At 42.1% G+C, this 16,970-nt stretch overlaps 1 protein-coding gene across 1 annotated transcript in view; it reads left to right on the top strand.

The window, feature by feature from the left end:
• Nucleotides 1–498: 498 nt before the first annotated feature.
• LOC311231840 (host cell factor 2-like) overlaps nt 499–16,970 on the top strand; it is a gene marked incomplete at its 3' end in the record, with an annotated part of 88,658 nt that continues 72,186 nt past the window's right edge. The window contains exons 1-6 of the mRNA XM_084318460.1: nt 499–704; nt 3,289–3,437; nt 4,230–4,390; nt 14,496–14,698; nt 15,926–16,010; nt 16,116–16,222. Coding sequence (XP_084174586.1) covers nt 545–704; nt 3,289–3,437; nt 4,230–4,390; nt 14,496–14,698; nt 15,926–16,010; nt 16,116–16,222 — 865 coding nt within the window. The 5' untranslated portion in view covers nt 499–544. The remainder of the gene's footprint in view (nt 705–3,288; nt 3,438–4,229; nt 4,391–14,495; nt 14,699–15,925; nt 16,011–16,115; nt 16,223–16,970) is intronic.

Here is a 16,970-nt window from a genome sequence, read left to right as displayed (position 1 = left end):
TAATAAACGTTTCAATCAATCAATCAATCAGGAAGTACAGCTTTCTGGTTTCGGGAAACTGTACATTGGAGGTGGTTGGGGTGGGGGTTGGGTAGGGTGGTGGGGGTAACTGTACATTGGATTATTGACGAAGCCTTACTTGGTCCCAAGAAGAGGGTCTCGTCACTCTCATGTATTATTGGGTTAGGACATTTACTGTACATTGGAGGGGGTTGGGTTATGTATGTTGTGTATGTCCATGTTTCCACTATGAATTGAAAATGGGGGACCCTGATGTAAACAAGACAAACGTCTTTCTCTGGTCTGCATCCCCTTAACAATTGTGTGTATTGAGCCGTACTGTTTGTATTGTACCCATTCTGCAATCTGTTAATAAAGTTTTCATTCATTCATTCATCATCATTCACGTCCCACGTCAGAAGACCCTCCCCTCTCCCCGCCCACTTCTCTTGAAAGTCGTCAACAGCGTAACCTCGTTCCCAGCTTTATCAACAGCGCCAAACTTCAGGCCCCCGGCGACTGTTCATTAGTTCCAGTCGGGACAATGACTACAGAGGATCCGTTATGGAGGAAAGTGCACTCTTTCACTGGACTAATACCACGCTCGAGACACGGACACCGAGCGGTGGCCATCCGCGAGCTCATCATCGTGTTCGGAGGTGGCAACGAAGGCATATCCGACGACCTCCATGTTTACAACACCGGTAAGCTAACGCTAGCTAACGTTAGCACATAGACCACCGCAACACTTCCGGTATTTTGAAGTCATGGGAGAGCGCGCGTTCAGGCGTCCATTCATTTGATCCCCCCGGACGCTCGCCCCTCCCCCTCACGAGCTCCATGGTACACGGAAGTGCAGTGGTCAACACAAACGGCTAGCATCCACACAACCAGTTGTGTTGTAACCTGGATGCTAACAGTTGGCCAACTAACCACCATGTTAAATGTTTTAGACTAGGCTAGCATGCAGATGATCAGATATGTTAAGCTACTTGCATAGTTAATTAGCATAGAACAATAACCTACAATAGTTAAAGGACGTTCAAGTATGCATATGAATATACTCTGTCAGGATCTATGGGTAACAGTACTGTATATTTGAATACCGTTTATGTCACAAATGTATCAGTACTAAATACATTTATGTCCCTATGCCATAAATGTCGTGTATGTCATAAATGTCAATATGAATTGAAAATGGGGGTGTATTGAGCGTACTGTATTGTACCCATTCTGCAATCTGTTAAATAAAGTTTTCATTCATTCATTCATTCATTCATTCATTCAAGTTGAAGGCAGCTTTTACTCTTTAGTCACGTAGCTAACGTGAAGTTAGACAACAAAGGTGGCTATTGTTAGTTTAGCCGGTAGACCCCCCTGTACTTGCTGGTTCCCTGCTGTAATAAGTATATTATATTATGTACCGCTACGCTTTGCTAGCTTATATCAAAATAGTGTTTGGATAATAGGGATTGTATTGGAGTACAATGAGCAACAACAAGTTTAATTTACTTTATTAAATCAAATGTCAGTAACTTTGTATCAACACACAGTTTTTGATTGATTGATTGAAAACTTTATTAACAGATAGCAGAATGGGTACAGTACAGTACAGCTCAATACACACAATAGACCTATCTCAAACCTTGCCCCTTTTCTTGATCCTCCAATCACAGCTGTCGCTTACCTCGGACTTCTTCGTACAAACTTTGTTTGTACGAGGAAGTCCGAGGTAAGCGACAGCTGTGATTGGAGGATCAAGAAAAGAGGGCAGAGTTTGAGACAGGTCCATTGTCAAGGGGATGCAGACCAGAGAAATACTTTCGTCTTGTTTACATCAGGGTCCCCCATTTTCAATTCATCATAACATATATGACATACACCAGGGTTTCCGTTAGAAAAAATTGTTGCCGGTCTCCGTGACCTGCAAGATTTCAATCTACCGGACAAATGAGATTAATTCCGGTCATAGTTTATTGAGCTTTAAAACAATTGATAGGCAGGCTATATAAAGAATGTCATCCTCAAGGCATGTAGATTTATAATATTATTACTTAAAACGAGGCTACTTTTGCGTATACAGTCATTAATATATTCCAAATAAAATAAGTCCCTCGATACTCCGTGCTGCTGCTGACTTGAAATAAAATAGACCGCGTATGTGGGCAGTCGGTCCGACACTAAACAGCAGTCTGTTATAATCACATTTTTATGAGCTAACGAATTCCGTTATATTGGACATTTGTATTAATTATATCAAGCGAAGAACTGAGAAATTTTGCAGAGAGAGACGGCAACATTATCGTGGGTTTGCGTGATGTATATCTCCACCTCCCAACGACTTGGTGCTGGTCATAATGTCCGGTGAAAACAACTCCCTCCAAGCACAACTTGACCACCCGAACCGTACCAAAACAGGCCAAAATTAAATAGCCCATGCGACGAACGATTCATTACATTCGTTTCATCGTTGCTCCACCAAGCACCCGGTCCAACAATGAAAGCTGTTATCAGCGCGAGCCGGCCGCAGTTAGTTTGCAAGAAGCATCCAGCTGCAGACCCGCAGAGCAGCTTTCCAGGTCTGGGGACCGCACTGTGCCAGCAAAGCTGGTGGGTTCTGTGGGTCTGCAGCTGCATGCCTTCCGCAAATCCAGCAGCAAGCTCTCGCTGAGCGAAGCAACGACAACAAACGCAATGATTGTTTCGTTCATCGCATAGGCCACCCAACTCCAGCCCATCCAATCCAAATACAATTCAAATAATCAAACTGTGCCCAGAGGGAACTATTTTCACCGGACACTATGACCGGAGAGATTAAATATGTCGGACTTCAACAGATTTTGCCGGTCAAATACCGGTAATTACCGGCTAACGGAAACGCTGACACACACACACACACACACACACACACAAAGTGGTTATATGCAGGTATATTCATACAGATATGTAATGTACATACAGTTGTGTAATTAGTCTAGTTTAGTTTGTATTCTATAGTTTATACCTATTTATACAGTTAGCATAGCTTAGTTGTGTATTATGTTTAGTTTTATAGTTTATTTATAGCTTATCTAGTTTGTATAGATCGTTGTGTACTATGTTTACAAATCTACTGCGGTTGAGGAGCCGGGGAAACAAGCATCTCACTTGTTTGTTTCTGAATTTATGTACATTAAAAAAAAAAAAAAATATATATATATATATATATATATATATATATATATAAATAATCTGAATCTAATCAGGAAACCATGGCTCTAGATGACTGACCTTTGCTCGTCTAAACAGTGTCTAAACAGTGGTTTCTCCCTGCGGTGAGAGGTGACATACCCCCTGGCTGTGCCGCCCATGGCTTTGTCTGCGAAGGCTCTCGCATTCTGGTGTTCGGGGGCATGGTGGAGTTCGGCAAGTACAGTAGCAACGTCTATGAGCTACAGGTGAGGGTTCTACATTAACACTGTCTTAAAACGGATACAATGCATAATTGTCTATTTAAGGCCTTAAAGTGTATTCAAAAATCTTCATATGTACAAGTAGTAGTGATGCACCCATGTGGAAATTGTGGCCGATACCGATATTAATATCGCTGTTCTGGCCGATACCGATATTTACCGATGTCGATATCTCTGTATAGAAAACACTTTTTTATGATAATCAAATAAAGAGTTATTTTCCAAAATGCATTTTTTTGTACTTTTGTAACTTATTTCCAGAAATGACTGATATTTTGAAACTATTTAAGGCCAAAACAAGTAATAAAAAAAAAAGATATATATATTTTTTAATATTGGCCCATCTTGATATCGGACCGATACCGATGTGTAAAAAAAACTGCCATATCGGCCGATATTATATCGGCGGCCATTATATCGTGCATCACTAACGAGTAGTATAACATTTTTTAGGGGCCGCAGTCGGGAGATTAAATAATATTAAATACATTAAATGTTTTTTGTATTCAAGTTGTTGTTTTTTTGCGGGGCTAACGGGAGCAGTGTGGTGAGAGCTTGTATGGAACGTGCAAGAATTTAATTGGCGTGCAAGTGCAGCTATGTGTCGCTATGTGTTAAAACAGTTTGTTAGTATGGTCGTGAAATAGCTCTAAGTAATATTAAAAAGGTCTTATCTTAAATTGAACTTGTTGAAACCTGCAGAAACCCTGTGTCTTTCTCTGTACATGATGTTTCATAGATATGACGGGAGAACTTTTTTGATCTGGCATCACACAGGCCAGCCGCTGGCTGTGGAAGAAGCTGAAGCCCCGCCCGCCCAGGAACGCCCCGCCCCCGGGTCCTCGCATCGGCCACAGCTTCACGCTCCTGAGGAACAAGTGCTACCTGTTCGGAGGGATGGCCAACGACAGCGAGGACCCCAATGGCAACGTCCCACGGTAACCTGGCTGATAGTTTCTCACTCGCAGTACAATCATTCATTCATAAAAATTGTTCAAGAAGTACAACCAGGGTTCGAGTTATCACCCATGAATTTTTTTTGTACTATTTTTTTTTCTTCTTTTTTCTGAAATTGTGGCAGTTTTCAAAGTCATATTTAGAGGAATATCTCATTAGGATTAGAGTCTAATACTAATGAAAACTAATGAAACTGGCCCCCGTAAATGTCCAAACCCCCCCTCCCACACACCCACCCACCCCCTCCTATGTACAGTTTCCTCCCCCTCGTATGTATATATTTTCTGTTAGGATCTCTGTTTAACAGTACTGTATATTTGCATATCTTGTATGTCACAAATGTAACAGTACTGTATATCTGTATGTCATGTATGTCATAAATGTCATGATATATATATATCTGTATGTCATAAATGTCATTGTGAATTGAAAATTGGGGACCCTGATGTAAACAAGACGAAAGTCTTTCTCTGGTCTGCATCCCCTTAACACTTTGAGAGCCAGTCCGTGTTTTCCTTTTTACCCCCTTGAATGCCCAAATCCACTCCAATGTTAACGTTAATATCGCCTAATCTATGTTTTAAATTAAGGCTATGTGTCTAATCTGCCCGTCGCTTATCAAAGACTCATTTTCCAGTCAACATTGTCGAAGCAGATCGTTTTTTTATCGCTTCATTTCAGTTTGATAGCATTTTGAAAATCACTTGTTTTCGCGGAAAAAACAACACATTCTATGATAATCGCCTTTTACTGGAATATTCAAGAACGTTGTCATTTGTCGGCCTATTTATGAATCGTTTTCAAATAAACGCTAGATGATCGATAGTATATGTGTACGCACGCACCAGGGTTTCCGTTAGAAAAAATTGTTGCCGGCCTCAGTGTCCGGTAGATTTCAATCTACCGGTCAAATGAGAGAAATTCCGGTCAGAGTTTATTGAGCTTAAAAACAATTGATAGGCAAAAGAATGACAACAAAACAAAAGAATGACATCATCAAGGCATGTAGATTTATAATATTTTTACTTAAAACTAGGCTACTTTTGCGTATAAAGCCATTATATTCCAAATAAAATAAGTCCAGAGACTCCGTGCTGCTGCCGACTTTAAATCAAATAGGTGTCTGTGGGCAGTCGCCCGACAATAATAAACAGCAGTCTGTTATAATCACATTTTTATGAGCTAACGAATTCCGTTATATTGGACATTTGTATTAATTATATCAAGCGAAGAACTGAGAAATTTGGCAGAGAGAGACGGCAACATTATCGTGGATTTGCGTGACGACTCTCTCTCTCCACCTCCCAACGACTTATTTGCGAGAGTATGTCGATGCAGAGCAGCAGATTCAGCTGTTATTGGCTCTTTTCTGGCTCTATCTGGGGACCGCACAGCAGCGCCCCCCACCCAACATTGAATTGCCAATGGCTGAATTGGAGTACTGCAATGGCCGCTGTAATGGCAGCTGCTGCTCCGGCTCTGCAGCTACACATGCACTCGCAAAACCCAGCACTAAGCTCTCGCTGATAACATTATTATACCTGCTTGGTGAAGCAACGATGAAACAAATGTAATGATTGTTTCGTTCATCGCATAGGCTATTTAATTTTAGCCTATTTTAATACAATTCAAATAATCAAATTGTGCTTAGACTCAGGGAATTATTTTCACCGGACATTCATTAAGACCGGAGAGATTAAATATGTCTGACTTCAACAGATTTTGCCGGTCAAATACCGGTAATTACCGGCTAACGGAAATGCTGGCACGCACGCTCGTGCCGCCAGTTGAAAATCGATTCTCCTATTTCCTGACCGCGAGCAGAGTCAAACAGCCTATCACCATAATCACATAAAAGCTTATCTGTGTTAAAACAAGTCTGATTATCCTAATACTGATAACATAGATTCCTTACCTGAGGTCAGATGGTATCCAAATGGTTTATTCCAATTTCCGATCGCCATTCGAAAGAATCGCTCATTTGGTTGATCCATCGTGTGTACAGAAACACATATTCGCCGCGGCACCAAGGCTCCAGAATGAACTCTGGTATACCCCGGTTACATCAGTGAGAAGTAAAATGTGGAGTCAGAAATCCTTTCTCCCATTCACTTTCATTGAGTCCAATCCAAAAGGGTGATTTACCATCTGGGAGACGATAGGGGCCGCTTTTTTCACATCTGAGCGCCTGGGGTGACTGGATCTCCAACGGTAGGCTCGCTTGATGCAATATGATTTCAGATTGCTAATAAAAAAAAAAACGAATAAAACGAATATTCTCGTGGGTGGGCATTCAACCCGCGGGGGGTAAACACGAGAATATTCGTCTGTGGCATCCAAAGTGTTAACAATTGTGTGTATTGAGCCGTACTGTATTGTGCCCATTCTGCAATCTGTTACAGTTTTCAATCAATCAATCAACCAATCAATCAATCAATCAATCAATCAATCAATCACATCACACAACAGTCTAATCAGACTATTGTGTGATGTCATTATTCAGTCTCATTCTTAACTATCAATATTTGTTCATTTTCTTACTCACCTCTGATATATAATGCCATATTTACTTATTTGCATTTTGCATCTGGTAAAATACAACAATTTTATTTGAAAAATTTGACCAAATTTATGAACTTGAATGAACATTTATTTGTCTCTGCACTTATAAATCAAAAACTAACAGAAAATCGAATGGAAAATAAATAGTTGTAGGGCACTTAACAGCAGCATTACCCCCATTTACCTCCTTGGCCAATAACCAGCTGTATTTAGTTTTTCATAAGGTCCACTGACTCGGTCCCCAGCATTGTGGTGGTTGAGCAGCAGCCAGGTCTAGTGGAGACTCGGGTCTGGCAGTGGCTAACACTACTAGCAGTGTCAACTTCAGTAGTGCTGCTAGCTGTTGCGCTAACAGCATTAAGGCCTCTGCATGCTACAGAAACTTCAAAGCAACTGCAACACAACATCGACAAAGCAACAGTGTTGCAGACATTCTACCTTTATGCTTCTGCAAAATCAACGCGCAGCCTATGCAACAAAATGTACCCCGGATGTGCGCGGCTCGCGCGCGCCCAGCCCGCCTGAATACTTTGGGCAGCCGAAGGTGCGCACTCTAGCAATTACAAACGGATTTCCCTTCTCAACCATACATCGTTAGTATAATAATAGCCCTGTTTATGTTTGTTTTCGCTTGTGTTCTTGTATATAGTGTAATATAGTTATATCTACTTTAGTTAAGTTAAGTTTGTTTGTTTTAGTTAACTTAGTTAGTTCATTATTTTAGATTCGTTTTTATAGTTTAGGTAACATTTCACGGGACGTTAGGTAACATTTCAACATGGACGTTAATGTGCAGATGCAAATACATCTGTTACAGCAACAGGCTATTGACGACGAGGAGGAAGAGCTGCTTGTTTTAATTGCCAGGAGAGCTAGAGTACGTCGAAGACGCCGACGATGGAGCGTGAGACCGCTCAACGTCAGTAGGCTAGAGGAGGGCGAATTTAATTTGCTGATAAAGCAAATGAGAGCCATTGACCCGGAGAAGCATTTCCAATATTTTCGGATGTCCAAGGACCGATTCGACCACCTAGTACATCGCCTGCGTCCATTTATTAAACACCAGCGAACCACCAATGCCCCCATCGACGTTGGTCAACGGCTGGCAGTCACTCTGCGACTCCTAGCCTCCGGGGGAACCCAGCAGTCCGTGGCTGCAAGCTTTAAGCTGGGGGACACCACAGTGTCCAGCATTGTATCCGAGGTGTGCCAGGCACTGTGGTTGGCACTGAAGGCCGATTTTGTGTGTGCTCCAGCAGCTGCACTTGTCTGTAATTGCTAAAGATTTTTGGAGGCTCTGGGAGTTTCCCCAATTGCATCGGCAGTGTGGATGGGAAACACGTCGTAATCAAGGTCAGTACTATATACCTGTCCCTATGCCATAAATGTCATGATGTCATGTATGTTGTGTATGTCATAAATACCAATTGTGTGTATTGAGCTGTACTGTACCCATTCTGCAATCTGTTAAATAAAGTTTTCATTCATTCATTCATTCATTCATTCATTCATTCATTCATTCATTCATTCATTCATTCAAGGCTCCCCCAAATTCCGGAAGTGATTACTTCAATTACAAGCAGCAGCACTCAATTGTGTTGATGGCGGTTTGCGACGCCCGCTACCATTTCACCATGGTAGACGTGGGGGCATATGGCCGGGATAGCGATGGAGGAGTCTTCCAGGACAGCCGGTTTGGAGGTAACTTGCTCCAGGTATGTCATAAATGTCTGGATGAAACAGTAGTTTATCTGTATGTCATAAATGTTATTATGAATAAAAAAATGGGGGACCCTGATGTGAACAAGATGAAAGTCTTTCTCTGGTCTGCATCCCCTTAACAATTGTGTGCATTGATCCGTACTGTATTGTACCCATTCTGCAATCTGTTAATAAAGTTTTCAATCTATCAATCAACCCAGGGGAAGCTGAATCTGCCCCCTCCTGCCAACCTACCGGGAACTGGAGTCACTGTCCCGCTTGTAATTGTCGGCGATGCTGCATTCCCCCTGCACATTAACCTCATGCGTCCCTTTCCAGGTGAGCTAATAATATAATAATAATAATAAAGTACTTTACATAATAAACATCTTGGCAACTTGATACTCTTTCATGATGATCACATTTTATTCACGAGAACAAACATGTTCAGATATAAAGCCCATGTGAACTGTAAATATATACTTTTTTTTGTTATTGAATGCCCTGAAAAACATTGTTATCATAATACTGTCCAAAATACAAAATTTTACTTCGATCTGCTCAGTTGAAGCGGAAAAAAAGGGGGGGGGGGAATGGCATTGAAACAGAGATTGAAGTCTTGTTTTGATGGGAAAGGACTTGCAATTGAAGCAGTTCTTTAAAAAGGTTGGGTACATTACATTGACATCGATTGAAAGATATAGATTGTTAATTTATACCAGTATTTGTATAAAACATGATCTCTAATGACCTGCATTTGTACAACACGCAGGTACCAACCTCGACCGCGGTAGGACTGTCTACAATTACCGTCATTCGCGGGCCAGGCGTGTCATTGAGAATAGCTTTGGGATTTTGGCTGCCAGGTAAGGCCGTAAAATAATGTGAATCCCCCCCCCCCCCTCTGTCTTTTAAAAAGTACTGTATATTTGTATATCTTGTATGTTATAAATGTCTGGATGCAACAGTACGGTTTATCTGTATGTCATAAATGTTATGATGAATTGAAATGAGGGACCCATCCTGAAATCTGTTAATAAAGTTTTCAATCAATCAGGTGGAGGATCCTAGGGCAACCGCTGGAATTCAGACCGGACAAGGCTGTGCATGTCGTAAAAGCGTGCATTGCTCTCCACAACTTCCTGGCATACACAGATGCTGCCAATGAATCCAACGCCAGGTAAATGTCCAAACCCCCCCACCCACCCAACCCCTCCAATGTACAGTTTATTCCCCTTTGAATATATATATATTTTTTTTTTATCTCTCTCAGTACTGTATATTTGTATGTAATTAATTGAAACTGTTTATCTGTATGTCATAAATGCCATTATGAATTGAAAATGATATCCCATAAACAATTGTGTGCATTGAGCCGTACTATATTGTACCCATTCTGCAATCTGTTAATAAAGTTTTCAATCAATCAGGTACATACCACCCAACTTCACCGACTCCCAATCGGCTGGTGAGCCTCAACCAGGGGAGTGGAGAAGACCGGTGGCAGGCGACCGAAACCTGCTCGCGACATGACGCCTGTCTGCTGGTGGTGCCAGAGCCACGCGTGCAGCCTTTGCCGTGAGGAATGATCTCATGGCATTTTTCCAGTCCCCACAAGGACTTGTGCCATGGCAGGACGAGACAGTCAGAAGAGGCCTATTGCACTGAACACTATCTGCAATTATGCCACAATAATGTGGAAGGCCCTACCCACAGCCGTAAAGGAATGTGAATCACTACCCTCCTTCAAAAACTGCTCTCAAAGAGTTATTCTGTTCTTCCTTATGGACTATATTAAAACTCTCATCACAGGACACAGGCTGAAGACATATGATCACAAACATACTACTGCTGTCCTTTGGGGACATGCAGGAGAACGCCTGTGACCCGATTATGGGTCCAGACCCATTGTTTAACAAACCAGCATGTACAGTACAGTATTATTTAATGCTGGGTTTAAAGTGGTCCATAAACATTTCATCAGCCATGTCTTCAGGTCTTTGGCATGTTTCAATAGACCTCTCATGGGTGACGTATGTTCTGGCTGCACATGTGTTCACAGTACATGTGTTTATAATAGTTTACAGCACATGCGTTTACATTACATGTGTTTACCTTGTGTTTATAGTACATGTTTTTATAGAGATGTGCTGACCATTTTCAGAAAACAGCTCATTCAGCATAGAAAAAAAACAAAGTCTTGGTCGGCAAACCAAATCAGATCACAGTTTGACTACGAGTGAACAGTAGCCGCCTTCATGATTTGGAATAAAAGTTCAGATCAACTCATTTTCAGTTTCCTTTGAAACCCCTCTGTGTTGATTTCGGTTTGCATTTGTTTTACATAACCAATTTCATATATATATACTTGCTTAGCAGACTTATACAAGCTAATATCAGACTTATATATATGTATGCACACACAGACACACTATATCATTTATATCATGTTAAAACCTCAAGTTATTCAAAAATAACGGATCATTACAATGGTTGATTGATTGAATTTATTGGAACATCAACTAACAGGAGGTAAAAAACATGAATGAACAACTTAAAATTAAATAACTAAAGAACTATGTACACTATTTACAAGTGTGGTGTGTGTGTGTGTGTGTTGGAGCTATGTAATTGGACAGGGTGTATCTTTGCTTGTAGCATGTAAAAACGAATGAACAACTTAAAATTAAATAACTAAAGAACTATGTACACTATTTACAAGTGTGGTGTGTGTGTGTGTGTGTGTGTGTGCGTGTGTGGTGGGGGGAGGGTGTTGAACAGAAGCATTGCTGCTCTGTGATAGCGTCAGCATGTCTCTCCCATAATGTCTCCCAGCCGCCAAACCCACTCTTGCGTAGATGACGACTACCTTGTGTGGCACTGCTCTTTGGTGTAAATTGAAGTCATTAGCTGTTGCTCGGAGCTCCTGGTTTACAAGATGTTTGTACTTTCAAGGTACTTCTTCGCAAGAGAAATTCATCTTTCTATTGTGTGAAAAGTGTGTGTGTGTGTGTGTGTGTGTGTGTGTGTGGGAGCTAAGTGTGTAATTGGTAGGACTCATACACCATTTGGTGCACCTTGGCCTGTAGCAGAACACACTCTCTTGGTGGCAGCATGCGCATTAAACCACCAATATAGTTAAAAAATTGGCCAACTTGGTCTTTTGCGCCTGTCTGCAGGTCTGCAAGCAGCTGCTCCCTTTCCCCCCGGTCTTGTGTAATTTGTTGGAGACGTTTGGCGAACAGGTCATCAGGATTGCCCTTCCTGCTTCTCTTCCTCTTTGGGGTGGAGGTCAGGGGTAGGCTGCCCAGCTCTTCTGGGTTGGTAGCCGATGAGCCCGGACGAGGGTCTTCTCTCTCTGGTGCGTCTGGGCCTGATGACACCACGTCTGTGTCTGTCCCTGACACGTCTGCCTCTGGTGATGGCTGGTCTTCCTGTAATGACAAGAATGTATACAGTACATTACTATAACTACACCAGAAAGAAAGAGTCATGGCAAAATACGTTGTTGATGTAATGTAATTAGATTTATTATCATTTATTTATTATTGTAGTAATTTATGCCGCCACACGAGGTCAGACGAGGTTCATTGTAAAAAATTATGTTACAGCTGTCAAGTGCTGAACCCAGCTGTCCTTTGATTGATTGATAGATTGAAAACTTTATTAACAGATTGCAGAATGGGTACAATACAGTACAGCTCAATACACACAATTGTTAAGGGGATGCAGACCAGAGAAAGACTTTCGTCTTGTTTACATCAGGGTCCCCCATTTTCAATTCATCATGACATATATGACATACATGACATACAGATAGACAGTAGCTAGCATGATAGTCCAGACAAACAAAGCTATTTAGTTAGCATGCGCACTCGCGCTAGCTAACGTTGGTAATAAAAAAATACGTTGGTAAAAGTTGTATAACGTACCTCGGGATAATTGGTCTCCGTCTCCCGGTGTTTAATGAACACCTCTAGCCAGGACAGCATGATATAAAAGGTCGGCATCTGGCATTCACCACCTGCAGCTCCACTTTTCTTTGTTAGCAATCTTTTTATTCTAACAAACTTGTCGCGGATCTTCTTCCACTCTTTCGCCACATCAACCCAGTCCATCCCCATTGTTTCCCCAATCTCCTTCCACGAATTCATCGTCATAATGCTATCCTTGTAGTCTTTAGACCCGCTATTATATAAATGTTGGTACTTTCGGACCTCCTCTGCAATACGTTCCTGCATTTGATTCATTTTAAACAAACAATTAAACAAGTTTAATGAAACAATACACTAGCTATCGAGCTCCTGTCAGAACGTTTTCTTTTGGTCTCGAGCTCCTGTCAGAAAGTTTTCTTTTGGTCTCGAGCCAGGAACACTAGAAGTGACAGACAGCCCCGCCCCCATTCACTACCAACCAATCACTGCTACGCAATACCAACGCAACGGTTGTTTAGGTTAGATTTGGGGGACATGTACACAACGTCCAAGCAACACAGTCTACAAGACCCTAAACAACAACCGCGCTGAAATCGTGCCGATGTTGTGTTGAAGTTGCTTTGAAGTTGCTGTAGCATGTAGAGGCCTTTAGTCTTTGGCTTTTTTATAAAGACGAAGCTGTCCAGCCTTGTACAGCCTTGTGGCGGGTTAAGCCTTTTTTTCGGCGGCATGTGGTGTACTGTACTGTACTTTTTACTTGAGTCACAGTTGCAGGACATGAGGACCAGGAACATCACGTTAAGCTTGGTGCTTCTTCTTCACCAAATGGGTTGGAGTAGCATTAGACACGCTCATGGGCTTGGAGGTGAAACGCAGCCTATTCCAATAATTAACATTCCGTTATTTTAAAAACTGAAAAGAAAAATATGACTAACAATTTATTTAGGTAACATAAATAATACTAATTCGTACACTGAAAAAAAAAAATATATATATATATATATAAAAAATAAATTAATATACATTTTTTGAGAGACCCCCACAGGGGTTGTTCACTATGGGGGCTCAGACTCTTATCTATGGGGGCTGAGCCCCCATTGGCCCCCACATAATTCGAACACTGAGTACAACACATCAGGGGGCGACAGTGGCTCAGGAGGTAGAGCAGTCGTCTGGTAGTCGGAAGGTTTCTGGTTTGATTCCCAGGCAGCGTGTCGAAGTGTGTCCTTTATATAATATAATGTTTAAAATAAATAAAAACAACTGCAAACTGTGGTGAAGTGGTTTGCTATTAACGATTTAAACTGACCAATAGATACTAATGAATTGCGTTTTAAAGTGCACTGCAAAAAAAATTCCAAGGCCACAGAAGCTAAAAGCAGATTTTCCTAATTCAGTGCAAACTTTAGGAACCTTAAGTGTAAAAGCCAATCACCAGAGCCAGTGTGATAAGATCGAGGGCTCCAATCCACCAATGAAGTGATTGGGAGATCACCAATAATAGCCTTATACAGAAACGGATGCCAGTCAAGTCTCTCTTCCAGAGAGGACCAGCCAACCTTATCATATAGGATACAATGTTGGGCACCATAACTTTCACCGGTGATAAATCTAAGGGCAGAATGATATACAGAGTCCAGAGGCTTTAGAGTGGATGTCTATAAACTACGTCTATGTCCAAAACAGACAGAAAAACGGCATCAAAGGCTTTCCGTCTGCTAAACGTAGGAAAACCTGACTTAAATAGAAAGTCAGTTCATCCCTTCTGATTGTGGACCGTGTAAGTTCGTTTTTAATTATGTTTCGATGCTCATTTGGTTCTCGAGCATCTTATACGGTTCTCTCATCCGAAGGATTAAATCGTGTTTTGGATCTCGTTCTCACGCAGGTACCTGGATGACTTCTACGAGCTGGAGCTCCAGTCGGTATCGGGGGTGAGAGGCTGGACCGTCCCAGACACCAAGGGAGGGGGCCCCTCTGCGCGGGAGTCCCACACCACCGTGGCCCACAGCGGGACGGGTTCTCCTAAACTCTACGTCTACGGGGGGATGCATGGCCACCGCCTGGGGGACCTCTGGCAGCTGGACCTCGGTAGCCCCTCCTTCAGTGATCAGATAATCCACTTCATGCTCTCGTGGACTTTCCTTTTCTTTCACTTAGTCACAATGTGTCACATTAACACACCCTGCCTGGACTATTATATTTGCACATATAGGGGGCGACAGTGGCTCAGGAGGGAGGTAGAACAGGCAGGGAAAATCTGGGCTGGGGAAGTGAATTAATAACTCTCTCCCATACCCTTAACACCAACCGCTGAAGTGCCCTTGAGCAAGGCACTTAACCCCCAACTGCTCCAGTGGAGTTGCTCAGTGGCCAATGGTGTCAGACTGTGGTTGTACTGGGCAGCTCCCAGGTGTGAATGTGAAGCAAGGCGTAGCTGAAAAAGAGCATCCGTGCTCAGCAAACCTACCCTGGGTAAATAAAGGTTAGAAAAAAAGAAAAAGGGTTCCCGGTTCGATTCCCACTCCTCCCGGGCAGCGTGTCGATGTGTCCTTGAGCAAGACACTTAACCCCTAATTGTTGGCACCTTGCATGGTTGCCGCTGCCATCGGTGTGTGAGTGAATGGGTGAATGTGAGGAACAAAAATTGTAAAGCGCTTTGATTTATATTCTAATTTAGAAGAAGACAACACAGGTAGTAATAATAATAAACTTTATTTGTATAGCACCTTTCAATTGCAGCTCAAAGTGCTTCACAGCAGTAAAAAAGAGAGAAAAAGGCATAAAATGAGCATCAAAATAGACAAAGTCAAGGTAAGGCATAGAACACCAAATCACAGTTCTTCATATTAGGATCTAACATCCCAATAGGCCTATTTGTTTCACTGTCCCACTCTTGTCCACTCTTTGTCTGGTTTGATCGTCACACATAATATAGACAATTTAAGAGCAGCAAAATAGTGCAGTGCAATAAAATGGAAAATAATGCAGTTCTGAATGACTGTTTAAACAGTTTAAAACAGTCTTTCCTGTTGTATTTATATTCTAATTTAGTGTTGTATTTATATTCTAATTTAGTGTATACTCTACTACAATCCTGCACAATTGTACAGCCCTGCCCTATATTCTATTCTATTGTGTTTTTATTCTGATTTAGTTTATATATTCCATTTTATTTTATTCCACTTTAATTGTCTGTTAATGTTGATGCACCAAATGATCAAGACTGATTCCTTGTCATGTGCAGCTTACTTGGCAATAAAGACTTTTCCTTCGCTTATCTCCTCCTCATTCTCACTTTGTGTCTCTGTCTCTTAGACGCTATGGTGTGGTCCATGCTGGAGACCAAAGGATCTTATCCGCTACCCAGAAGCCTTCATTCCGCAAACATCATCGGAAACAAGTAACGGATGTTTTTCGGCTGCATTGTATTCATTGTATCGTTGGCTTAGTTTTTATGTGGCATGTATGAAAAGTGATTTAACACAGTCCCTTCCTCTGTGTGCAGGATGTATGTATTCGGGGGATGGATCCCCGTCCAGTGTGTGACGGACAAGCCCAATGTCTTAGGAGCAGAATGGATTTGCACCAACTCCTTGTGCGTGCTCGACTTAGGTCAGTGCATCCTGTTGAAGGATTTGGGGTGCTTTTTCAATGTATGTGATGTATAGATTGGGGGGGGTGACCACAGCTAAAACGGTGCCGGGTCAGAGAGGTCGAAGTGCATGCGGACGGTGGAAGCAGGAGACGGTGGTTCAGTAGAGCAGGGTGATTGTTGTGAGGCACACTGCCAGCGAGAGAATGTTTGTTTACATTCCTTGTAAGAACATCTGAGATAAGAGCGAGTGTCTCCCAGAGCAGGAGGGAGAGAGGTTCATCTTAATGCAACAGTGAATGAAACGTTTAATGTGTGTAAAGGTTATTAACGCAGTTGTCATGACAACACGTCGCATGACAACCAGAAGGCGGGGCCGTCATTGCGACGACGAACATCTATAAGTCGAACGGTGTTTCCGGGTGTAAGGTAGACTAGAATCTGACCAAGAGCGAGTAGGACTGAGATCACAGAAGACACTCTCTCCTCTCATTGAGAGGGGGGGGGGGAAGAATGCCACATCAGCATTAGCTTCGGCTACCACGAGGATGGTCTCGGCTAACGAACAGGCCTGACCACTATTGGACTGAATAACAAAAGGACGATAGACGAACACACGAAAGATCATTAGAATAGACTCTTCAAGGACGATACAATTTGATAACATCTGATAACATCTGATTATGAGGTTCTGTTTATAGCAATAAAACAACGCTTTTCCTCATAAGGTATCTCACAGTGTCGAAGTGTCGAATTCTTACGGAGGTG

Source organism: Notolepis coatsorum (genome assembly GCF_963971535.1).
Source record: "Notolepis coatsorum genome assembly, chromosome: 7".
NCBI classification, from domain to species: domain Eukaryota; kingdom Metazoa; phylum Chordata; class Actinopteri; order Aulopiformes; family Paralepididae; genus Notolepis; species Notolepis coatsorum.
Note: the sequence above shows the minus strand (reverse complement) of the source record. Positions and strands in the feature narration are given on the sequence as shown.